This window comes from Hermetia illucens, chromosome 1 (assembly GCF_905115235.1).
Source record: "Hermetia illucens chromosome 1, iHerIll2.2.curated.20191125, whole genome shotgun sequence".
Taxonomy (NCBI): Eukaryota; Metazoa; Arthropoda; class Insecta; order Diptera; family Stratiomyidae; genus Hermetia; species Hermetia illucens.
Window position 1 is genome coordinate 23,216,286 of NC_051849.1, and position 21,378 is coordinate 23,237,663.

General features: G+C 44.1%; 1 protein-coding gene across 1 annotated transcript in view; it reads left to right on the forward strand.

The window, feature by feature from the left end:
* The first annotated feature begins 325 nt into the window (after window positions 1–325).
* LOC119647224 (tyrosine-protein kinase receptor torso) overlaps window positions 326–21,378 on the forward strand; it is a 108,572-nt gene continuing 87,519 nt past the window's right edge. The window contains exon 1 of the mRNA XM_038048056.1: window positions 326–1,044. Within this exon, the coding sequence (XP_037903984.1) occupies window positions 886–1,044 (159 nt within the window). The 5' untranslated portion in view covers window positions 326–885. The remainder of the gene's footprint in view (window positions 1,045–21,378) is intronic.

Here is a 21,378-nt window from a genome sequence, read left to right on the forward strand (position 1 = left end):
CATGGTACCAACAAATTAAAGATAAATAAACAAACAATGCTTGGCTAATTCTTATATAATTCTCCTCAAGTAGAATCTCCCTAAAAGTCGCGTCGTAATTGAAGCCAGTCTAATTTCCATGAGGGTAAGCTAAGTGAATTTGCATGGAACATTCCCGGGGGCCACCCAAATACCCGCCATGTCATTACTAAAAGGTTAAACTGTTTAATTAAACCGAGTGCCTATCGCGACCGATTTAATTAGTATTTAGTCTGGCTGAAAGTCTTCTTAACACATTTCACCGTCCAGGTATACACTCCACCGAGGTTCATTATTTGAGTCCGTAAAGACATAATGGTTTCATGTGGCACTAACTCAGTCAAACTTCTTTTCCAATTACAGGTATAAATTGCACCTCACCACCACGCAATGCTGTCCGGGGATGCTTATCAGTGAAATCAATTTGACGAAATATTGACATCGAATATCAGGGTCAGTTCCAGCCGGGTCACCTGTAGGATCGCCACTATCACCACCATCAGGGAAAGCTGAAAGGGGTCGAGAAATTCCGAAGTGCTGTGCAAAACGGTTAAGTGGATGCATCAGAGTGTAGTGGGTGCAGTGTGGAAATTACAGTGCATAATGAAAAGTCCTATAAACATTGCAACAAACAATTACACCCTACGACAGTGCCGTTCCCATAGTTAAACTGTTTTGAAATTCAGCCTAGGCCCAGTTGAATATTTAGTTGTTTTCCAAATAATTCGCTCCGTTCTATGAGTGCCGTCGCCTGCATAGTTGTTCATTTGGAATTCCAATGACACCAGATATTTATTGATTAGTGGTCACTTTTGAGTTTTCCAATTTATATCTTATGATTTCGGGAGGAATACGTAATTTACGAAGATGCAAATGGTCATTATCAAATACATCTCCGTTTTTTGCTTTACGCTATTTTTCGGTTATAATCATTGTGATCAGCTCCTTGTTGAGGTCAGTTCAGATTCCAGAATACGACAAGAATCAGCATGTGTAGCAAGATGTTTGGGTGAAAAGAAAATTTCGGTAAGTAAAAGCTATCTTTCCTACAGCTATTTAGATTTAGAATTCATCGTCATCATCAACGGCGCAACAGCTGGTATCCGGTCTAGGCCTGCCTTAATAAGGAGTCCCAGACATACCGCTTTTGCGCCGAGGTCCACCAATTAGATATCCCTAAAAGCTGTCTGGCCTCCTGACCAACGTGATTGCTCCATCTCAGGCAGGGTCTGCCCTGTCTTCTTTTTCTACCATAGCTATTGCCCTTATAGACTTTTCGGGCTGGATCATCCTCATCCATACCGATTAAGTGACCCGCCCACCGTAACCTATTGAGCCGGATTTTATCCACAACCGGACGGTCATGGTATCGCTCATAGATTTCGTCATTGTGTAGGCTACGGAATCGTCCATCCCCATGTAGGGGGCCAAAAATTCTTCGGAGGATTCTTCTCTCGAACGCGGCCAAGAGTTCGCAATTTTTCTTGCTAAGAACCCAAGTTTCCGAGGAATACATGAGGACTGGCAAGATCATAGTCTTGTACAGTAAGAGCTTTGACCCTATGGTGAGACGTTTCGAGTGGAACAGTCTTTGTAAGCTGAAATAGGCTCTGTTGGCTGACAACAACCGTGCGCGGATTTCATCATCGTAGTTGTTATCGGTTGTGATTTTCGACCCTAGATAGGAGAAATTGTCAACGGTCTCAAAGTTGTATTCTCCTCTCCTTATTCTTCTTCGTGTTTGTGTTTGACCAGTGCGGTTTGATGTTGTTGGTTGATTCGTCTTCGGTGCTGACGTTGCCACCATATATTTTGTCTTGCCTTCATTGATGTGCAGCCCAAGATCTCGCGCCGCCTGCTCGATCTGGATGAAGGCAGTTTGCACGTCTCGGGTGGTTCTTCCCATGATGTCGATATCGTCAGCATAGGCCAGTAGTTGGGTGGACTTGAAGAGGATCGTACCTCTTGCATTCACCTCAGCATCACGGATCACTTTCTCTAGGGCCAGGTTAAAGAGGACGCATGATAGCGCATCCCCTTGTCGTAGACCGTTGTTGATGTCGAATGGTCTTGAGAGTGATCCTGCTGCTTTCATCTGACCTTTCACATTGGTCAGGGTCAGCCTAGTCAGTCTTATTAATTTCGTCGGGATACCGAATTCTCCCATGGCCGTGTACAGTTCTACCCTGGCTATGCTATCATAGGCGGCTTTAAAGTCGATAAACAGATGGTGCAACTGTTGTCCATATTCCAACAGTTTTTCCATCGCTTGCCGTAGAGAGGAAATCTGATCTGTTACTGATTTGTCTGGAGTGAAGCCTCTTTGGTATGGGCCAATGATGTTGTCTGCGTATGGGGCCATCCGACCTAGCAAGATCGCAGAGAATATCTTATAGATAGTACTCAGCAACGTATATAATTGCTGCCCTTTTTATGTATGAAGCAGATAATGCCGCTTTGCCAATCGTTAGGCATTGATTCTTTGTCCCATACCTTGAGCACAAATTGATAAACCACTTGGTGTAACTGGTCGCCTCCAAATTTAACCAATTTGGCTGTAATTCCATCGGCTCCTGGCGACTTATGATTTGTTAGCCGATGAAAGTTCCTCCTATACTTGGTGGTGGCAGTATTTGTCCGTCGTTTTCAGTTAGCGGGACCTCCAACACGCCGATGTTCTAGTTGTTCAGTAGTTTATCAAAGTACTCAACCCATCGCTCCAATATGCACCAAAGTGCAACCGCTTACGAGTTGTTAGCGCAGTTCGCTGCGGAGACCAAAGCTAATTTAGTACTTATCAGTGAGCGGTACCGAAACAAGGGCTCAGTTTCATGGCATCCAGATATATCAGGTACCGCTGCCATCTGGGGTCGGGACAGCATCCTCCTTAGGGTTCTTGCCCAAGGCCGAGGAGACGGCTTTACCGGGATTCGGTGTTCAGGGATAACGTTTTTTAGTCTCTATCTTATGCCGAATGAAACGATGCCGGACTTTCGTCGGAGGCTTGATGCTTTGGAGGACGCTATCTTAAGCACGGATGGGCGGATCCTAGTCGGGGGTGACTTCAATGCTAGAGCACTTGAATGGGGCATGCCTCACACAGATTCCATAAGGAAACGAATTCTGGAAATGGCGTCGAGAACAGGACTGGTAGTTCTAGACACCGGATCCACCCCAACATTCCGGCGCCCGGGCTGCGAAGGAAGTATTCCAGACATAACCTTCGCGTCGGAATCGCTGATGTCGCTGGTGGACGGGTGGCGAGTTCTGGAAGACTTCTCGGCAAGTGACCACCAATACATTGCTTTCGAAGTGGTGGACACAAACTCTCGGTGTGCGCCACCCCAGTGAACCCCGGGTGAAAGTGAACACCGGGAAATTTGTCGAAACTCTGGGAACAGGTGGGGCCACGCTGGAGGGTACTCCTGGGGGCGGTGGTGCCGCAGCTGACACTGTGGTAAATTCAGTTATGAACCTGATAACGACGGTCAGCGGAGCCTCCATGCCCAGGAAGACATCGAGGCACGTCAAACCTTCCATGTATTGGTGGACAGTGGAAATCGCAGAGCTCCGGAAGTAGTGTCACAGGCTTCGCCGCTTAACACAACGACTAGGCGACCAGGAGGAGGCATGGCCGAGCAGATAGACCCCATTATAAGGGCACTCTTCCCTACACACCCCGTATGGGATGGTGCCGTCGGCGCGGAGAACGCAGAGGACTGTCCACTTTTCTCTATAAAAGAGTTAGAACAGGCAGTCCTCTCTACGAAAAACAAGAAGGCGCCAGGACCCGATGGTATTCCAGCAGAGGTATACAAACTGGTATTCCAACACCGGCCAGATCTACTGCTCGACGCATTCAACGCTTGCCTGAAAGAGGACACTTTCCCTACTCGTTGGAAAGTTGCGAGGCTTGCGCTGATCCATAAAGGGAAAGGCGACCCCGAATTGCCGTCTTCATACCGCCCACTATGTATGCTTGACACTGCTGGGAAAGTGCTCGAAAAGCTCATCAGAAGTAGACTCGCTGAAGCGATACGCGCTGCCGGAGATTTATCTCCCCGGCAGTTTGGTTTTAGAGCAGGGAGATCGACAATTGATGCTGTCATGCAAGTCGTGGACGCCATTCGACAAACAGAGGCACATAGCCGCCGAACTCGACGGGTGGTGCTCCTCGTAACACTTGACGTCAGAAACGCCTTTAATTCTGTAAGATGGAAAGACATTCTAGGCACACTAGACAATACCTTCAACGTGCCGAACTATCTCTTACGGATTTTGAGGGACTATCTGAGGAACCGCTCCCTGCTCTATGAAACACTAGAGGGTCAAAGGTGGATGGAGGTCACGTCGGGCGTTGCACAGGGATCCATCCTAGGGCCGGACGTTTGGAACGCTTCCTATCTGCTGCTTAAACTCGACATCCCAGAAGAGTCGCGCCTGGTTGGCTATGCAGATGATGTCGCAGCGCTTGTTGCTGGACGCACTGTCGAACAGGCGCAAAGCAGACTCGGCATATTGATGCGACGGGTAAGCGGATGGATGGCTACTCATGGTTTCAACCTTGCACTAGAAAAAACAGAAGTAGTCATCCTGACTAAAAAGATAATTCCGACCATGCGTCCCATATCGTTCGGCGAGTCGATAATCGAGCTTTTCTGAGCAAATCAAAGCAGCAGCGAACAAGGCTGCGGCTGGAGTTTCGGCGTTAAGTAGGCTAATGGCAAACATTGAGGGTCCTACGTCTAGTAGGCGACGTCTCCTGATGAGTTCAACGCAGTCTGTCCTGCTCTACGGCGCAGAGGTATGGGCTGGCGCTCTTAGCAAGGAGGCATATCGCCTCGCGCAAGTACAGAGACGGGGAGCGTTGTGGGTGGCGTCTGCGTACCGTACTGTCTCTGAACCGGCCGTAATGGTGATCACGGGAGTGATCCCCGTTGCCCTTCTTGCTAGGGAGCGTCAGGCCATATACAAGCGCAAGGGAGATGAGCCAAGGGAGGTGGTTGCTCGCGAAGAACGGCAACACACTCTGGACGAGTGGCAGCTCTCTTGGCAAAATGAAACTAGAGGCATATGGACTGCGCGGCTCATCGGCAACTTAGGTGCATGGCTGAATCGGGAGCATGGTGAGACTGACTATTTCCTTACCCAATTTTTAAGCGGACATGGAAGTTTTCAGTCTTACCTGCATAACATTGGAAAGGCTCCGGATTGTGTGTTTTGCAATGGAGTTATGGACGACGCCCATCACACCTTTTTTTCTTGTGGAAGGTGGGATAGGGTTCGTCAGCAGCTCTATTTAAACACAGGGGATCTCTCTCCAGACAACATTGTCGAAGAGATGCTGAGGACTGCTGACAGGTGGAACCGTGTTGCCCATTACGTTCGGGCCCTTTTCGTTGCTAAGAAAATAGAACTCGACCGGTGGAGGAGTCGGATAGCAGGGGGTTCCTTGAACTGACAGTTTCCTTCCTCCCCTCCCCTCCCGTTGGTGAAAGGAATTCCCTGATTTGAAGGCTCCACAAGACGGGAGAGTTCGGGGACTAGCCCGACGTAATGTGACAAACGGTTCCAGGCTAGCTCTCTGACGATGGGGAGGTGTTTAGTTGGTAGTCCGACGACGTACCGAATCGGGAGTCCAACACTGTGTGCGTAAATGCATTCCCCTACCCTATATAAAAAAAAAAATATGCTCGTTCTATCGGAAATCAGATTTCCCTCTTTGTCTCGACAGGATGAACATCGAGATGTATAAGGCTTCATTCTGCTGACTTGTTGGTAAAACTTCCACGCCTAGTGCGGTTGCTCCATGTACTTTTCTAGTTCACAGACTTGTTGGTTCTCGCAAGCTTCCTTTTTCCTGCGCGTGCCCGCGTTCTTTGAGAATGCAACATTCCTCGGTATGCGGCATTGTTGATGCTTCATATCCAAGATCTCTGTTGACTATGGTTATTGCAGCATCCATTTCCCTCTTATAGGTGTTGCGGAGGGCTGTGTTGTGGATGGCTTCAGTATTCACTCCCACCTGATTGTCAGAGGGGATTGTAGGTGGTGTCGTCAGTCGAGCTCGAAGCACCTTGCGAACGAGATAGTGGTCCGAGGCTATATTGCCTCCCCCCCCCCTATATGGTCTGGCATTCATCAAGGGTGAGAGGTGGTGGCGTTCGATCAACACTTGGTCAGTTTAGTTGAAAGTGATCCCATCTGGAGGGGCCCACGTATGTTTGTTGACCGCTTTCTGCGCAAACCAGATACTTCCAACAACCATGTCATCCGATACTCCTAACTGAGTAATCCGCAGGCCGTTACCATTTGTGTCCCTATGCAAGCTATGGGAGCCGACGTATCGCTTGAATACGGACTCGGTCCCTACTTGACTGTTGAAAGTATGATTTTGACTTCATACTTGGGACAGGCTTCAAGGGTTCGCTCAACTGTCTCGTAGAAGGTATCCTTCTCCGACTCTGCAGTTTCCTCTGTAAGGGTGTGAACATTTATGAGTCTTATATTTCTAAACTTGCCTCGCAAATGCGGAGTGCATAATTTCGCTTATATTTTCAAAGCCGATAACAGCAGGTTTCATTTTTTGGTTGACTAAGAAGCCTACTCTGAGCACGTGGTTTACTGGATGGCCGCTATACGATTTAGAATTACTCTATCAGAAAGCACGAGTCTCCCTAATGTGGTTGATTAGTTTTATAACGAGCTGCACATAAACAACACGAAATTTCAAAATGAAAACCACATTCGATCCAGGTCACCCCCATTGAACATGATCCGTACGTGCTTCAATTCGGATAATCCAGAAACAGGAAAACCTCTCCACAATTAACAATAAATCAAAATTTTTCAGATTTTTGTAACAATCCAATTAGCTGCTCAAAGTGCAGGGACTGATTCGATTTGTGCACTCGAAATTATGGCATTGCAGCCAGGACACATCCAAAAGCAAAATCAATTCAATTATACGCGAAATTATCCCAGTGATAGTAATTTCGTTGAGAATTTATCTGTGATTCGTATGTTACGACAGGAAAATTGTTCACCCACAGATATTTCAATATGTAGCCGTAGCTATGGTTTCCTACTTGTCAGTGGATTAAATTCATTTAATAATTTAATTTGTAAGATAATAGTGCAAATTAGAGGATATATATTGACCACGTTTGGCACCCGCGAAGAGTTAAACTCATTAGGGAACACCACGTGATCGTTAATTTTTACGTTCAAGGACCATCATGAATTCCATGAGTTAATCTAATAACTTGAACCTATTAATAATGAGTAGGGATGAGCACGATAACCTGAATAATCCAGGTGAGATGAGAACTTAAATAAGAACAGCCATTACCATTGTTCGTTTCATCCATTTTCCCTGATAAATTAGCTTTTATTGATGCTTCTTTGCAAACTTCGGTTTGTTCATGGTTTTGAAAATTCCTGAATTGTGTAATTTATTTTTGACACGTTGCCCTTTCTCAGCAGTTGGTTTCAGCCCTTAGGACACTGCTTTCACACCCAATCGTAGTCATAGTGTAAACACCGTCTGCATATACTTCTTACAGTATATCCTTTGAAGTTATCCTTGTGACAACTGCTCCAAGGCGTGGCAATTCCCTTGCTGTAGGCTTGACTCCATTTGGAAACTACTAGTCAACCGGTTTTTAATGCATACTCCGTACCTTCCATCCTTCGTCATTGCTGAAGCCTTTTCTAGCCTTGTTCTTCAGTATGCATTGGGTAATGAATCAGACCGCTTATCGATGCTCAGACGACCATCATGAGTGGCTGGAGATGACCTAGAATGAAGAGCTATCTCAAAATCTAAAAGAAATCGGCTTAATTGACCGTAAAGGTCTGCCGGAAGTCCTATCCAAACGCACGTGCTTGCACGCCTCTGTGCTAGCCGGGCTCGCGAATGTAGGGTGGTCTTTTGCGCGCTTCGATCCCTCACGTGTCACTATTACAACATTCACGTGTCTATATAGGTTCGTGGATCCGCACCGGATCCTGAAAATTAATACACCAAAAAACGACGGTTCGGCCGCGTGCGTGGAGCCGTAATCATTGTTTCTCTTGTCTCAGCTGTTTATTGAGGTTCTCACCCAGCCTTTTGGAAGATGTCCCTTTTAGCAATAATTGACGGAAAATTAATGAAATTTTAAACAAAAACTTTCAATAGAAAAAAAAAAACTTAGCAATAGAATGCAAACTTGTTACTCGTCCAAAAACTGCACTCCAATTCAAACTCTTTAAAAACAAAAAGCTATCTCCTATCCCGTCTCCCGCTCATCACCTGTCTCTCGGATCAGCCGGTCCCGCTATACCTAGCCTTGAACTTAGAAGTATATGCCGGCTCAGCGACAACAACAGCACTTCATACCCCGTTCAGAAACTATGATGGAACATTGTGTTGCGAAAACAACAGCGTTCCAAAATTATGTAAGTACAGCAATCGAGGTGAATGTAAGTTATCACCGTTCAATATTACCTTGCACTATTTTGGGAATTAAAGTAAAATTTTGAATTATGCAAATGAAAATAAATTCTTCGGGTTTTTCAAAAGGAAAGGAGTTGTTGGTTTTTTTATAAAATAAATAAAGTTTCTCAATTTGAAGGTTGCGTGTTGAAGTTGAAAGTTAAAATTGAAATGTGGGGATAGGAATTGGAAAACTGAAAGTAGTAAATTGGGAGAGCCTAAGGAGTTTTAGGACGACAAAAAATGAAGCAATTTCGCCATATTACGAAATGCATTCCCCCGTCAGTTTGTCCCTGGGCGAGCCAAAGAAAACATTGTCGCGGCCACTACAACTGTCTCAACGAATCTTGATTCTTCGATCACGTCCTCCAATTCCTGCCATCTTTGTCTCTTAGTTCCAAGAGAGGTGACTTGCGTTTTCGGCACAGCCAACTCCTTAAACGCTGCTTCATTATATAAATTCGCAAATAGATTATGAGTTGCCTCTACCCTGGACGAAACCGCATCTCTTTTGAGAGATTAGGTACTACCCCAAATCAGAGCAATTTGTGGACCACTAAGGGTGGAGAAAAGTTACTTCCCAATCGGCCTGATCCCGGCATCAAGTGGATGATGGACTTAGGACACCCTCAACCCTCAAACAAACAAAAAAATTACTATTAATTTCGTCCAGTTTAGTGCTTAAGCTAAAAATTAAAATGTTCACTAACTTTTCTGCATTTGCTCTTATTGAAAATTCTTTATAACATGACTAGTGTCGCCACCAGTGTGCGTAAAACAGTAAACAGTTGCCTCCTGATAAAATTACGAAAAGAAGGCAACCACGTGGAAAAAAACGGGCCAGTGTAAGAAAATGCTTAAAAGCCAGAATAAAAAGGTGGTTTTGCTGCCCTAAATGGAGGGCACACTCCAAATGGTAACGGCAAAGCGGCGCCGTAAAAACAGCTTTAAGTAAACCCCTGAATAAATGGAGAGGCCGGGAATCTGACGCAGGCCACGGATGGTGCGGTCAAAGGCCATGCAACGGACAAATCTTCTCATGGAACGTAAGGTGCAGTTCTACACGTCCACCCTCCCTTCAGAAAAAAAAACACATCACTCATTATTTGTGGATCTGAAAACCTGAGGCGTCTCGGCATCTGACTCCCGAACGAGGCACTCTACCACCGCTTCCTAGAGCTACAGCTTCCAGGATTTCAGGACCGCCAGCTCACGGCTTATAAGCCCATCCCTAAAAGATAAATTACTCCAGTTCCAACTCCAACAGAACCCCGATCAATATCCTAGAAGACATCCACTACAAGAAAATCCTACGGTGGAGATTATTTAGTAAAAAGATATTCTCTGCATTACTTCGTCAATAAAGAATGAGAGCCATGATCTCAATACCTCAATCTGTGAAAAGATTTTGACCCTGCATACTAACCACCTCCATAACCGCCTCACCAATATCGAGCTAAACTCAAACACATACAGTGACCTCAGGCAAATATCCCCGCAACTTAGGTAAGTGGCCAACCATATTGACGTTCTTCGACAGAACATAACCCCTTCTGAGAAAGTAAACGTATTTGCTAACCATTTCATGAAAGCGCATACTCCACACTTCATATGCCTAAAGTTTGAAGTTCAAGTTAATGCATCAATTAACTTTGTACGATCCGCACTGCTCTAGCTCCAAACAGCTAGCCCCACTAGACCTTTCCACCATCCCCTCTTCCCTGCCAGATTTCTGGTTCAATCCCGCAAATCAATTTCATCAAACCCAAAATGGCTGCAACGCTCATCAAAAACAAGAAAAGAAAAGGTCGACCGGACTTCACAAAATTTCCACCACAATCTTGTCTGTATCCATCAATCACTTCCTCTGAACCCCCATTTCCCTTCGAGCTTTAAGTGTGCTCAGATCACGCCCATTCTAAAAAAAAGAACGAAAATCAGCTCCATCCGGATACCTACAGACCTATCTCTTCCCTTTCAACCTCCATCAAAATTTTGGAGCGGAGCATGTCTTCTTAGTCCCGAATACCGACGTTCGGCTCGGAATTAATTGCAAGGCACCTTCGATAGCCTGCTACCTTGACATTAGGAAAGCTTTCGACTCCATGTGGCAAGACAGCAAGTCTAGCTAAACAACATGATTCATTTCCATCCCCTCTTCTTCAAGCTAATCCTTAGCTTGCTAGAAGGGCGGAAATCTCGAGTAAAAGTTCAACTGTCCTCTCCTTACGCTAATACAGCTGCAATCTCACAAGGCTCTGTTTTCTCCGCAAACGTTTTCTCAATTTTTACCACAGATGTCCCAAAACAACGATCTTTAAAGGAAAAATGAAGATGGCACCAAAAATGGTGGCTATCAGAAACAAAGTTACCTTGGCGTCACTATCAACTCAAAGCTTTCCAACATCCCTTACATCAATAAGGCTCTAAACCGGTGCCGTCATTTCACTGTTCCGCATTCGGGGAGTTAGCGAGAAATATCCTATAAAAGTAATAACCGCCGTTTCGACAAGGAAGGTAAAATAGTCCTCTATACAGGACGTCGCTCCCACGCCTAATACGTTCCTGTATCAAAACATTTTAACGATTGTAAGCAATTGGCGATGATCAAAAGATCATCCTGAGCGATCGAAGACGACCAAATTATCCCAAAAACCTAAAAAGATGAGGAAATTGGTCGTGAAGGTTCGCCCGTAAACATTGAAGCTCCATCGTCCTGAAATCAAACATCGGGATTCGGGAGCACCTATCGAAATAAACAACGCGCGAGCTAAACCTGAAAATGAAAAAAAACGGCTCGACCACGCGTGTGGAGCCGTAAAACTCCGGACCCGAGCGTCGCGATCGAAGGGGAGGATCCACAACGGAGAATCTTCGATCGATGTCTCACCTACCTCAGATGTTTTGTCGGACGCAGCCTCTAAGTTTCCCGACTTACCATGACATCCACAGGCTGAGGCTATTCTATTGGAGGATGTTCCCTTGATAATAAGAGTTTTGCGGGGTTAAAGAAGAGGAGAGACGAAAGGACTGCCTAACTTAAAAAAAAAATAGCTAATTGAGACCAACGATAACCCACACGCTTCACAAACTGTTGCGTCCTAACCAAAAAATTCTAAATCTTCTTTGCTACTCCACGACAGTATCCGATCAGCCTATACAGCCTTAATAACATTAGCCACTGGAGCACACCAGTCATCACCAAATATCCAATTTTTTAATTAATAAAGTAATCAAACATTTAATTAATAAAGTAGTCAAACATGTGAGTACACAAAAGAGATTTAAAATTGAATTTTCCAACATGCATTGGATAATACACACCCATACACATATTTGAAGCTCCGACACCGCACCAGGAATTCAGGTGAAAACCGCATCGCCAGTTGAAATTATTTCACTCCTCGGTGACCGATTATGGTAATGAAGCACTTTGACCCATTTCAGCCACCACAAATTCACTCAATCTTCATGGTTTTCCTTCTTTGGCTCACTTGATGGCTCTCCGGAATCGCTGTCGGTGATTTCCCAGATAAATTCATTTCAAAATTATACAAAACTAAATAATTCTCAAAGCCTCTTCTGCACCACCTATTTTCCCCGATTTAAGGAATTCTTCTCTACTCTTAATGACACAAAACCAAACAGTTCTAATCAATTGCTCTACAGCTGTTTATCCTGCGTCTTTGAAGCACCTACTAGGACCCCTCTATCCCATGTCCAGTTTATCAGCTGCCTCCTGATCAGCCGGTCCCAGTCACATTCATTTTTGATTCCAATGACACCGGCCTTCAACTTCAAATTCAAGTCGACTCAGTGGAAGCAAAAATCAACTCACATTTTTTTGATGCATATTCGTTCTAGCCCAGGGAAACCGATGCGTCTATGTGCATTCAACAAGACGTAACCGGGGCTAGTTGAAGTACTAGCAAAAAGGCCAACGTACATTTTCCCCGGTCAATGTTCGACGACAATCAAGAATTGTTAGTTAATGCAAATTGAAATTTGTTCAAATGAAATGATATTTTTAAATTTAAGGGAAAGCAACCAGTTGTTAGGTTTTTTAAAAAATAATTAAAATTAAGTATTCTAAGTGGTAAATGTTGGATCCAAAGGAAGTTCGGATGGAACCTGGGAAAAGTGAACGAGATACCGCGCTCACTACAACATATTAATACCATTACCAAATTAGTTTCTATGGTAACTTGGCTGAAGATGTTTGGATATGAGGAATACATTAGCTTAGACCAACTTCAACCAAATTCGAAACGAAGGTTTACCCAAGGAGTATATTGTCTCCACCGGTGTCAAATAGGTCTCTGTACTAAGCCTACCATAGGGCCCGGATAAAGTCACGACGAAATGGCTGAATCTAAAGGGATAATAAAGTGCCCGCATAATTTTAACCCCGAGCTCAGGTTTTCTCTCTATAGCATTCGTGACAATGCGAAAATAGTTTGTATACTTTCTTCCTTCCGGAGATAGCTATAAAGTGAGAAAACTTATTCTCATAGACCGTAACTAACAAAAACTTGCACCTATACTTCCTCTCAATATCATGGCGAATTTGAAACTTATTTGGGGAAATGTCTAAGGTCAAACCATCAACTTCGCTTGAAGTGTAAATATTAAGACATTTCTTGCTGATTCTATAATCTATCCTTACTCATATCCATCTGACTGTGGATGCTGATAATAGCTAAATATAGTATACGTAATTCATCTTTGAAATAATGAAACATTTCCCCAAAACATACGTACTCGATGCAATGAGGCGTTTAAAGTTCAAATTTAATCCTCATCCTCACATCAATATGAAATGCATCAAACAAGTAAGCTCCTCCCACACATTATTCTGAAAGGTACTCACCGAAATACACCTGAAATGTCAAGTCGCAAGATACGAGTATTTAAGGGTAGTACGAAATAAGGGAAAGCTCTAAAGGCATTGTTGGCATTCAAAATATGCAGATATTGGTACGAGGTAATCCCAGTGCCTTACTTTCGAGCATTTCAAATTCGGTCACCTTTTCTGATATTCAAAAGTCAATATCCTAGCATATATTCAACTGCATACCCACGCATATGTATATACATATGCATAGCTATGTATCTGATGTACATTTTCCTTAGGTAAAGGATGAATTGTAAACCAAAAATGGTGGGTTTAAATGCGATAGCTTTCGTCTACTAGTCGGATTAAAGGGTATTCAAGGAGGTTGAATGCCAGATAAAGAGGGTTTTCATGGAAAAAAGCAAACGAAGATGTAATTCTGAAGGATACTTTCTAACACCGCTGAAAGATTCTAATATTTTTAATTTTAAAATGTACACACTCTGGCGTTCATTCTTCTATTTGTATCTGAAAATCTCACCTCGTTGGTTCTATTTTTATTTGTAAAATTCAAATATTTTCCGAGACCATTGTCATCTACCATGCGCCTGAGAAATTATTATTGATTAATTGGAAACTCCCGGCGAGAATGCTTTCATCGAACGATCGTTGAGGGCATCCTTCAACCTGCCCCTTTTAATTGCGACAATGAGGACAGTCTGAGGACTCATCCAATCCGAAGCAATGCAAGTACTTCCTGTATCCACCGTATCCCATAAGGAACTGTGTTAGGTGGTAATTCAACTCTCTATACATCCGCTCGACCCATTTTTCAACACACGGGATCAGTGTATGGGTCCAGCGGCCTTTTTCGAAATTACCCCACCGTTGTTACCACCTCCTGTTCAACTCTTTCCTAGTGGCTTTCTGGAGGCCCGCGGTCATGTGGCCGGATTCGCCCTTCTTCTTCGGTGAAGACAGTGTTCCTCATTCAGTAGAAGATCCAAGGGAATCATCTCCACCCTGATACTCATTGCCTCATCGAATACTGTCCTGTATGCGCTGCACACCCTCAGGGTGATTGGCCGGTATGTCGAACTTACCCTTCCTGATTCACACCACGCCCAGACAAGAGTCGCAAATAACAGGATGGATTTCACCACCCCTGCGATAAGTTACGAGCGACTCGATTTTGGCCCTCCAATATTAGGCATCATCCTTGGGCATCACCCTTGCTAGTGATGAGCAAGCCTTTACTGCCTTTTCGCGTGCATAATCCATGTACCCGTTAAAGCTCAACTTCGCATCAATCATTACCCCCAGGTATCTAATGATCGATTTAGAAACGACCTGGTGGTTACTAACCCGGATTTTGACAGTATTGTTTTTCCTGCGGTTGGTAATAAAGACCGCCTCCGTCTTGACTTCTGTCAGGCCCAATTTCATCATTTGGAGCCATGCTTTGATGGAATGCATGGTTTTATTTCCATCCAATTTCACGTCCTGGAGCAGTTTTGCAACTACAACTACCGCGAGGTCGTCTGTAAAACCGATCAATGTTGCCTATTTTGGCAAGCGAAGGCCGAGCACTCCGTCATACATTACTTTCCACGGCAGGGGCCCCAATACGGAGCCTTAGGGAACACCTTATGTCACAACATATTCCTTCGGCCCATCCTCCGTTTCGTAACAAAAAGTTTCTAAAAGATAGATCGATCCATGTGAAGATGGGAGTGCCAGGTGGTTTTTGGGGCTTTGGTAGTAGAACCAACATCTGCCTTTTTTACAGGGCAGAAAACACTGCTTTCAACATACACGATTTAAGTGTGCCTAGCCATGCGGGTTTGATTTTAGCAACCAACTTCAGGGCTTTGTTCGGAATCAAAACCAATCCTGGAGCCTTATTGTCCCTGTCCTCTGATTGTGAAGACGTCCTTTTGAACCATTGGCTGAGGTCCACTTTCTTGCTGTTTGGGGAAAAGAATTGCGATTATTTTATACAAGAGTCGCAGGACATCACTTGGAATGAGTTTTGTCCACAAATCTTGTTCATTACAACTTTGTACCCAGTGCCCTACGGGTTCTTATTTGCCTCAAGGCACAAGTGCTTAATTTCCCTTATAGCCTTCATGAGATTACTTCGTAGGTCGACTGTTCTGGTTTGCCTCTCGTGCTTTGGCAAAGCCCCTTCGCTCGCAGACAGGATGCTCTCAACAGCGAGATTTGTTGGTACCACCAGTAGTCTGGTTTGCTACTATAGTGGAACTTCGTTCGCAGTTGGTTCACTTTTTCCAGTGCCATTCCCTTCGAGTCATGACCTCCTTCTTAAGCCACTAGGAAAATTTCTTTCTCGAAAGCTCCAATGGACCGTGCAGCTATCCTGGTTTTTCCACTTCGGTTGCTCACTTGACTTTTGCCTCCTCCGTTGTGTTGTAGTGTTCACTCACCCACCAGATCATCCCCTCGCCAAACGAGGTACTGAGATTAGTCAGATCAACGATTAAGTCTAGCCCTCTGCCTCGTAAGGTGGGCATCCAACATTGACTAGTACGGTGTCCAGCTCCGCGAGGGTTTCAAGCAAGATTTCGCCCCTGGTGTTCATCACTCACTTCCCCAGTCTAAGGCCCACATGTTAAAATGGCCGGCAATGATTGTAGCACTGTAGTCTCTAGCGTCCAACACCAAACCATCTAGCATCTCCTCATATTGCACTAACGTTCCACGAGCATAACAGCTGTAGATATCGACACCCTTGACTTTTGCCCTGACAAAACCGGCTCCCGGGAATAATATTGTTTCTTAAATGGCTTGTCGTTCACATGCCCATATTGCCACGTTTCCAAATGAGTTTTTCACCAAAGTAGCGCTAACTTCGGTAAGGTTCACACATTACTGCCTCGTCCACATTCGAATCTTGACTGGTTTGCGAGAGCAAGTCTTGAGCTGCCTCACATTGGTTAAGGTTAACTTGTATCAACCTCATTTAACCCTACGAATCAGTTCCCTCCTATATCCCGGACACCTGCCACCACCTGCATCGTGCTGGCCGTTCACTCCCTTTTTTCCTTTGCACAACATGCGTCGCGGATTTCCATCTCATCTAGGTCTTTGCACTCGATTACTAACTATTGCTTTTGAGTTGTTACTTCAGCTTGCTAACCTAGCACCTTCTCCACCTGGCCATGAAAGTTATCCATTGTCTTCTCGCTGGATTTGTTTAGATTCAGCATCAGATCCCGCTTTTGCGGACGCCTAATACGACTCACATTGCCAGCTCTATCAATTCCGAATCAGTTTTGACTTTCCGAAGTATACCGGCGTAGGACATATCTCCTATCTCGAAAATAATGGTTATCTCTGGACGAATTTCCTTTTTTTTCTGTGCCACTTTTTGCCGCTCACCTTTGTCCATTCTTCGGGTTTACGAGTTGTATTCTCTTATCCTTTTGTCCCCAGCGGATTGGGTCTCTTCCGCGAAGAGGCCTTTTTCTTCTTGGCTGCTTGCTGGGCACCAAGGGGTTTACTTATTCCATCCCTACTCCATTTGCCCGCGTTCTTACCTACCTCATGTTGAGGAGCCGTCACCTGCGTCTCCCGGACTTTGTCACTTGACGCTTGGGCGTTTTTCTCCTCCACCATCCTAATATAGGACAACTTAATAACACATATCAGAGCTCTGATATTTTGGTGGATATTCCGCCCCTCGTTGATGAGAGAGAGAGTTCATTTATGCGTTTCCCTAGTGAAACAAACGCTGTTCCAGTTTGCTGCCTTCCACGCTTGTCTCTTACAGCCAAGTTCATTTCCGAGTCACGCGACGAATCTCGACTACCTGGGGGCAATGCCCTCAGTGGTGACCTCCCAAATTTTGAGCTTTTGCAAAAGAGATCCGGTGTAGATCCCATTTCCACTCCGCTAAGATCTCTTGTAGCATTAGATGCCAAAGTAACCAAGGTTTCCCACTACTGAGGCACTGCGGTCGTCCCCAAAAATCGTCAGTACTGGATTTCCGAAACCCTGTACCGTAAAAAAGTACCTTTCTCGTCCTCCATATTTGGTTTGATTTCCGAATGTCCTGGCCATAGTCAATTTTTATCTCCGTCTGGGCGTTTGCTTCCCATCTACCTGGCCTGCGCATAAGCATGCCCACGCAAGTGTCCTGATGCTTGCATGTGCATGCCCATAACGCACGAAGGGACGCGCTTGATGGGAGATTTGGCAACTTTATTCAGAGAAAAAATATAGACGATCTGCGTTTTCATCCAGGGCAAAGGCAACTAACTCATTGGATCTCTGGCCGAGGACCAGAGTGACCGTAATGTTTCCTATATACAATTCATAAATACAACATGAGTAGGTATTATATTCATAGCAAAAACCTAATAAGGAGCCTCCAGAACTAATCAATTTCGGTGAAAATATTACCCACATCAAACGTTTCCCGAAAGGTAACCTCTGTTAAAATTTTAAAAAAATGGATAATGTAATAGATTTAAGGCTGTTCCCAGTATAGTTTGTCAGGGCACCACGAAGAAGAATAATTTGACCTTTCTGAACTCCAGGAATGAGGTGGCTACTAAAAAAGCTTCCGGAGATGCAAAAGCAGCTATCATCCCAACCCACCCAACTGTTGGGACTACTTTGATGGTATTTAGGTGTCGCGGCGAATACGTTTTTCGTGAAATAATGTAATACTCATATAGGAGATTTGTCAGAGTGAAGGTGGAAGGAATCCTCGCGTACAACTGTTATGCTCCAATTCACGAAGCCGAACGTGGCCTTTTTTGAATTCCTAGGTTAAGGTTGCCCATATCTAGGTAATCCCTTTTTATCGCCTCCTCCACCTCTTCCGTATCAGTGAGACAATGCAGATCCCTCTTTGGAAACCAGTGCCTTCATGCCTAGAATGCTCTGGACTGTTTTTCCATTTCCTTCATGCCATTTTTGACATCCCTAAAGAAGTTTTGCTGAACGATTGTAGCAGTCTTCATTTTCCGTAGGACCACCCCGCACTTCTGGGGTAGTTTTTCTTTCTCTACTCTTGTGTTTGGGATGAGGTCCATCCTCAGCAGGGAGATTAGAGGGTTCGTCACCCTTTTTTTCCGGGCAAAGGGGTACCACGCAGCTCGGAATTTATCATCTTCTCTCGTGACCCCTTTTACGAACTCGAATTCAATGGTGTTTCTTCTTTTTGGTCGCCGGGACTCTTAGCCTCTACGGTGTCACTCCCTTTTCCGCTTCTTATCGTCTTCACCGTTGGGACAGTGGACCTTTCTATAGGGCCTACAAATAAGTTCTGTCGGTTTTTTCTTTAAATTTGAAGCTTTCTTGTGAAAAATTGGTTATACATTCATTGTTCAAAGTATAGCCCATCGCTAGCCACAACTTTCTTCCATCTTTCAGACAATTCGTAGATACCATCGCGCCAAAAATTGGCCTGCTTGGCCGCTATCCACTCATCGAGCCATTTTTTGAGTTCGTCGTAATTGGAGAAGTGCTGGTCAGCCAAGCCATGCTGCATCGACCGGAACAAATGGTAATCAGAAGGAGCAATGTCTGCAGAGTACAGCAGGTGGGGTAGGACTTCCCATTTCAACGTTTCTAGATATGTTTTAACGGGCTGTGCAACATGTGGACGAGCATTGTCATGTTGCAAAATAACTTTATCATGCCTTTGCTGGTATTGCGGCTGTTTTTTCTTGAGTTCGCGGCTCAAACGCATCATTTGACGTCGGTAGAGTTTGCCCGCGACCGTTTCGTTCGGTTTTAGCAGCTCATAGTATACCACACCCAGCTGGTCCCACCATATACACAGCATGATCTTCTCACCATGAATATTCGCTTTGGCCGTTGATGATGAGGCATGGCCGGGGTATCCCCACGTTGCCCGACGCTTGGGATTATCGTAATGGATCCACTTTTCATCGCCAGTAACTATTCGATGCAAAAAACCCTTCCTTTCTTGTCGTTGGAGCAGATGTTCGCACGTGAAAAAACGACGTTCGTCGTCTCTTGGCTTCAGTTCATACGGAACCCAATTTTCGACCTTTCGGATCATTCCCGTTGCTTTTAAACGGTTGGAAATGGCTTGCTGAGTGACTCCAAGTGTTTTTCCAAGTTCTTCTTCCGTTTGCGATGGATCTTGGTCGAGCAATGCCTCTAATTCTTCATCTTCAAAAATTGTTGGCCGTCCGGCGCGCTCTTCGTCTTTCAAGTCAAAATTGCCACTTTTAAACCGTCCAAACCACCTCTGACACGTTCGTTCAGATAGAGCATGGTCACCATAAACTTCCACCAAAATGCGATGACTTTCGGTTGCTTTTTTCTTCATATTGAAATAATGAAGTAGAACTCCCCGCAAAAACACATTATTTGGTACAAAATTGGCCATTTTCGTTGATGAAAAAAGTATTGTTGTTTACACTTCAATTAAATAATTTATACTGACGTTTGTGCCTATTGACAGTAGCTTTCCGATGTTTGGAAATGTGGATCAATGGAATAAAAAACAAGCTACGCCATCTATTGTGAAAACCGACAGAACTTATTTGTAGGCCTAATATTATACTTTTTCAGTAGGTCACCGTCGCAACTTGGCGCTTCTTGCAAAGAGATTTATAGTGGGATCATCAAATTTAGCTGCCAGCAGCGGTGAGCGTGGTGTACTGTTGTTCCTTTAAAAAATATCGACGATATAATTCTGGAGGATACTTTCTAGTACCTTTAATACTTTTAATTTTAATTTAATATTTTTAATTTTAAAATGTGAACATCCTCACGTTCATTCTTCTATTTGTATCCCATAATCGCACCTCGTTGGTTCTATTTTTATTCTTAGAGCCTCAATTTTGCCAGAGGCCGTTATCGTCTACCACGCTTCCTAATGCCTCCGAATATCCATGAAAAATTATCATTGATTGAGTGGAAAGTCCTGGCGGGTATGCTTTCATCTGACCATTCAACATCGATTGAAAGCATTAGATTCTTGACCACATAAAAGCCTTCCATCTTCATAGATTAAACACACGCCCAGCCCTGACGAAGAGAATAAGTTGCTCCTGAATATCTTTGAAGGAAACTACGTCACTTTTTTTATTTTGTTAATTCCTAAACCTATTAATTCTGAAAATGCTATTCTGTGATGGACCTTTTCCCATGTCAAGATTTCCAACGTACGATTCTAATTATTGGTAAATCTTCATTATTTCTTTACTCTGTTAGGCCTCTTATTTGTGACTGAATAAATGTTTCATTTGATACTTTTTATTTTCATCCTCCATGGAGTTGTAATATTAAAGCGTTTGAACCAACTTAAAAATGTTGTGACAAAGGTACGTCAAGTATCATGACAAGTGTCATTAGGTCTGAAAAAAGAGAGGATTTCCTCCGAGCTCAGAGTTTTCCCGGGAGTCCGAAATTGAAATAGGAAAATAGGAAAAGGATAAAAGGTGAACCACCATTATTTTCCCCCGGGCTCGGTTCTTCACTCTAGGATCAGGGGCGTCATCGACCGATATCACCTCCCACGCGATGTAAACCCTTTAGAATACTCAAAATTATTGATTTACATAAAAAATTCGTGGCCAGTATGCTCCAATATTGATTGAAAGGTTTAGATTTTTGACCATGCAAAACCTTTTCACTTAAATCAAACAGACGCCGATAACTGAGGTAGGGAATATTTTTTTACCGGAATATCTTTGAAGGAAACTATATCAGAAATCCCAGCATTCGATTTTAATTATTAGTAGATTTTCGTTATTTCGTTACCCTTGGGGCCAGAATAGAGATTTTAATGACAAAAAAGGAGTGATAGGGGCCCGCATAATTTTCACCCCTGGGCTCGTTATCTCTCTGCAACTCAATTCATGGAGTTTTAATATGCAGGAATGTAAACCAATTTAAAACTAGTATGACAAAGGGACTTAGAGTGGACTGACAGCCTTCGAAACCGAAAAAAAGATGCCAATAAATTCACGTCACGTCTTTTTCCAACGATAGATATTGCTCCGGTTGACTTTGAGGGGTGGATCATTTTCTTCCATAC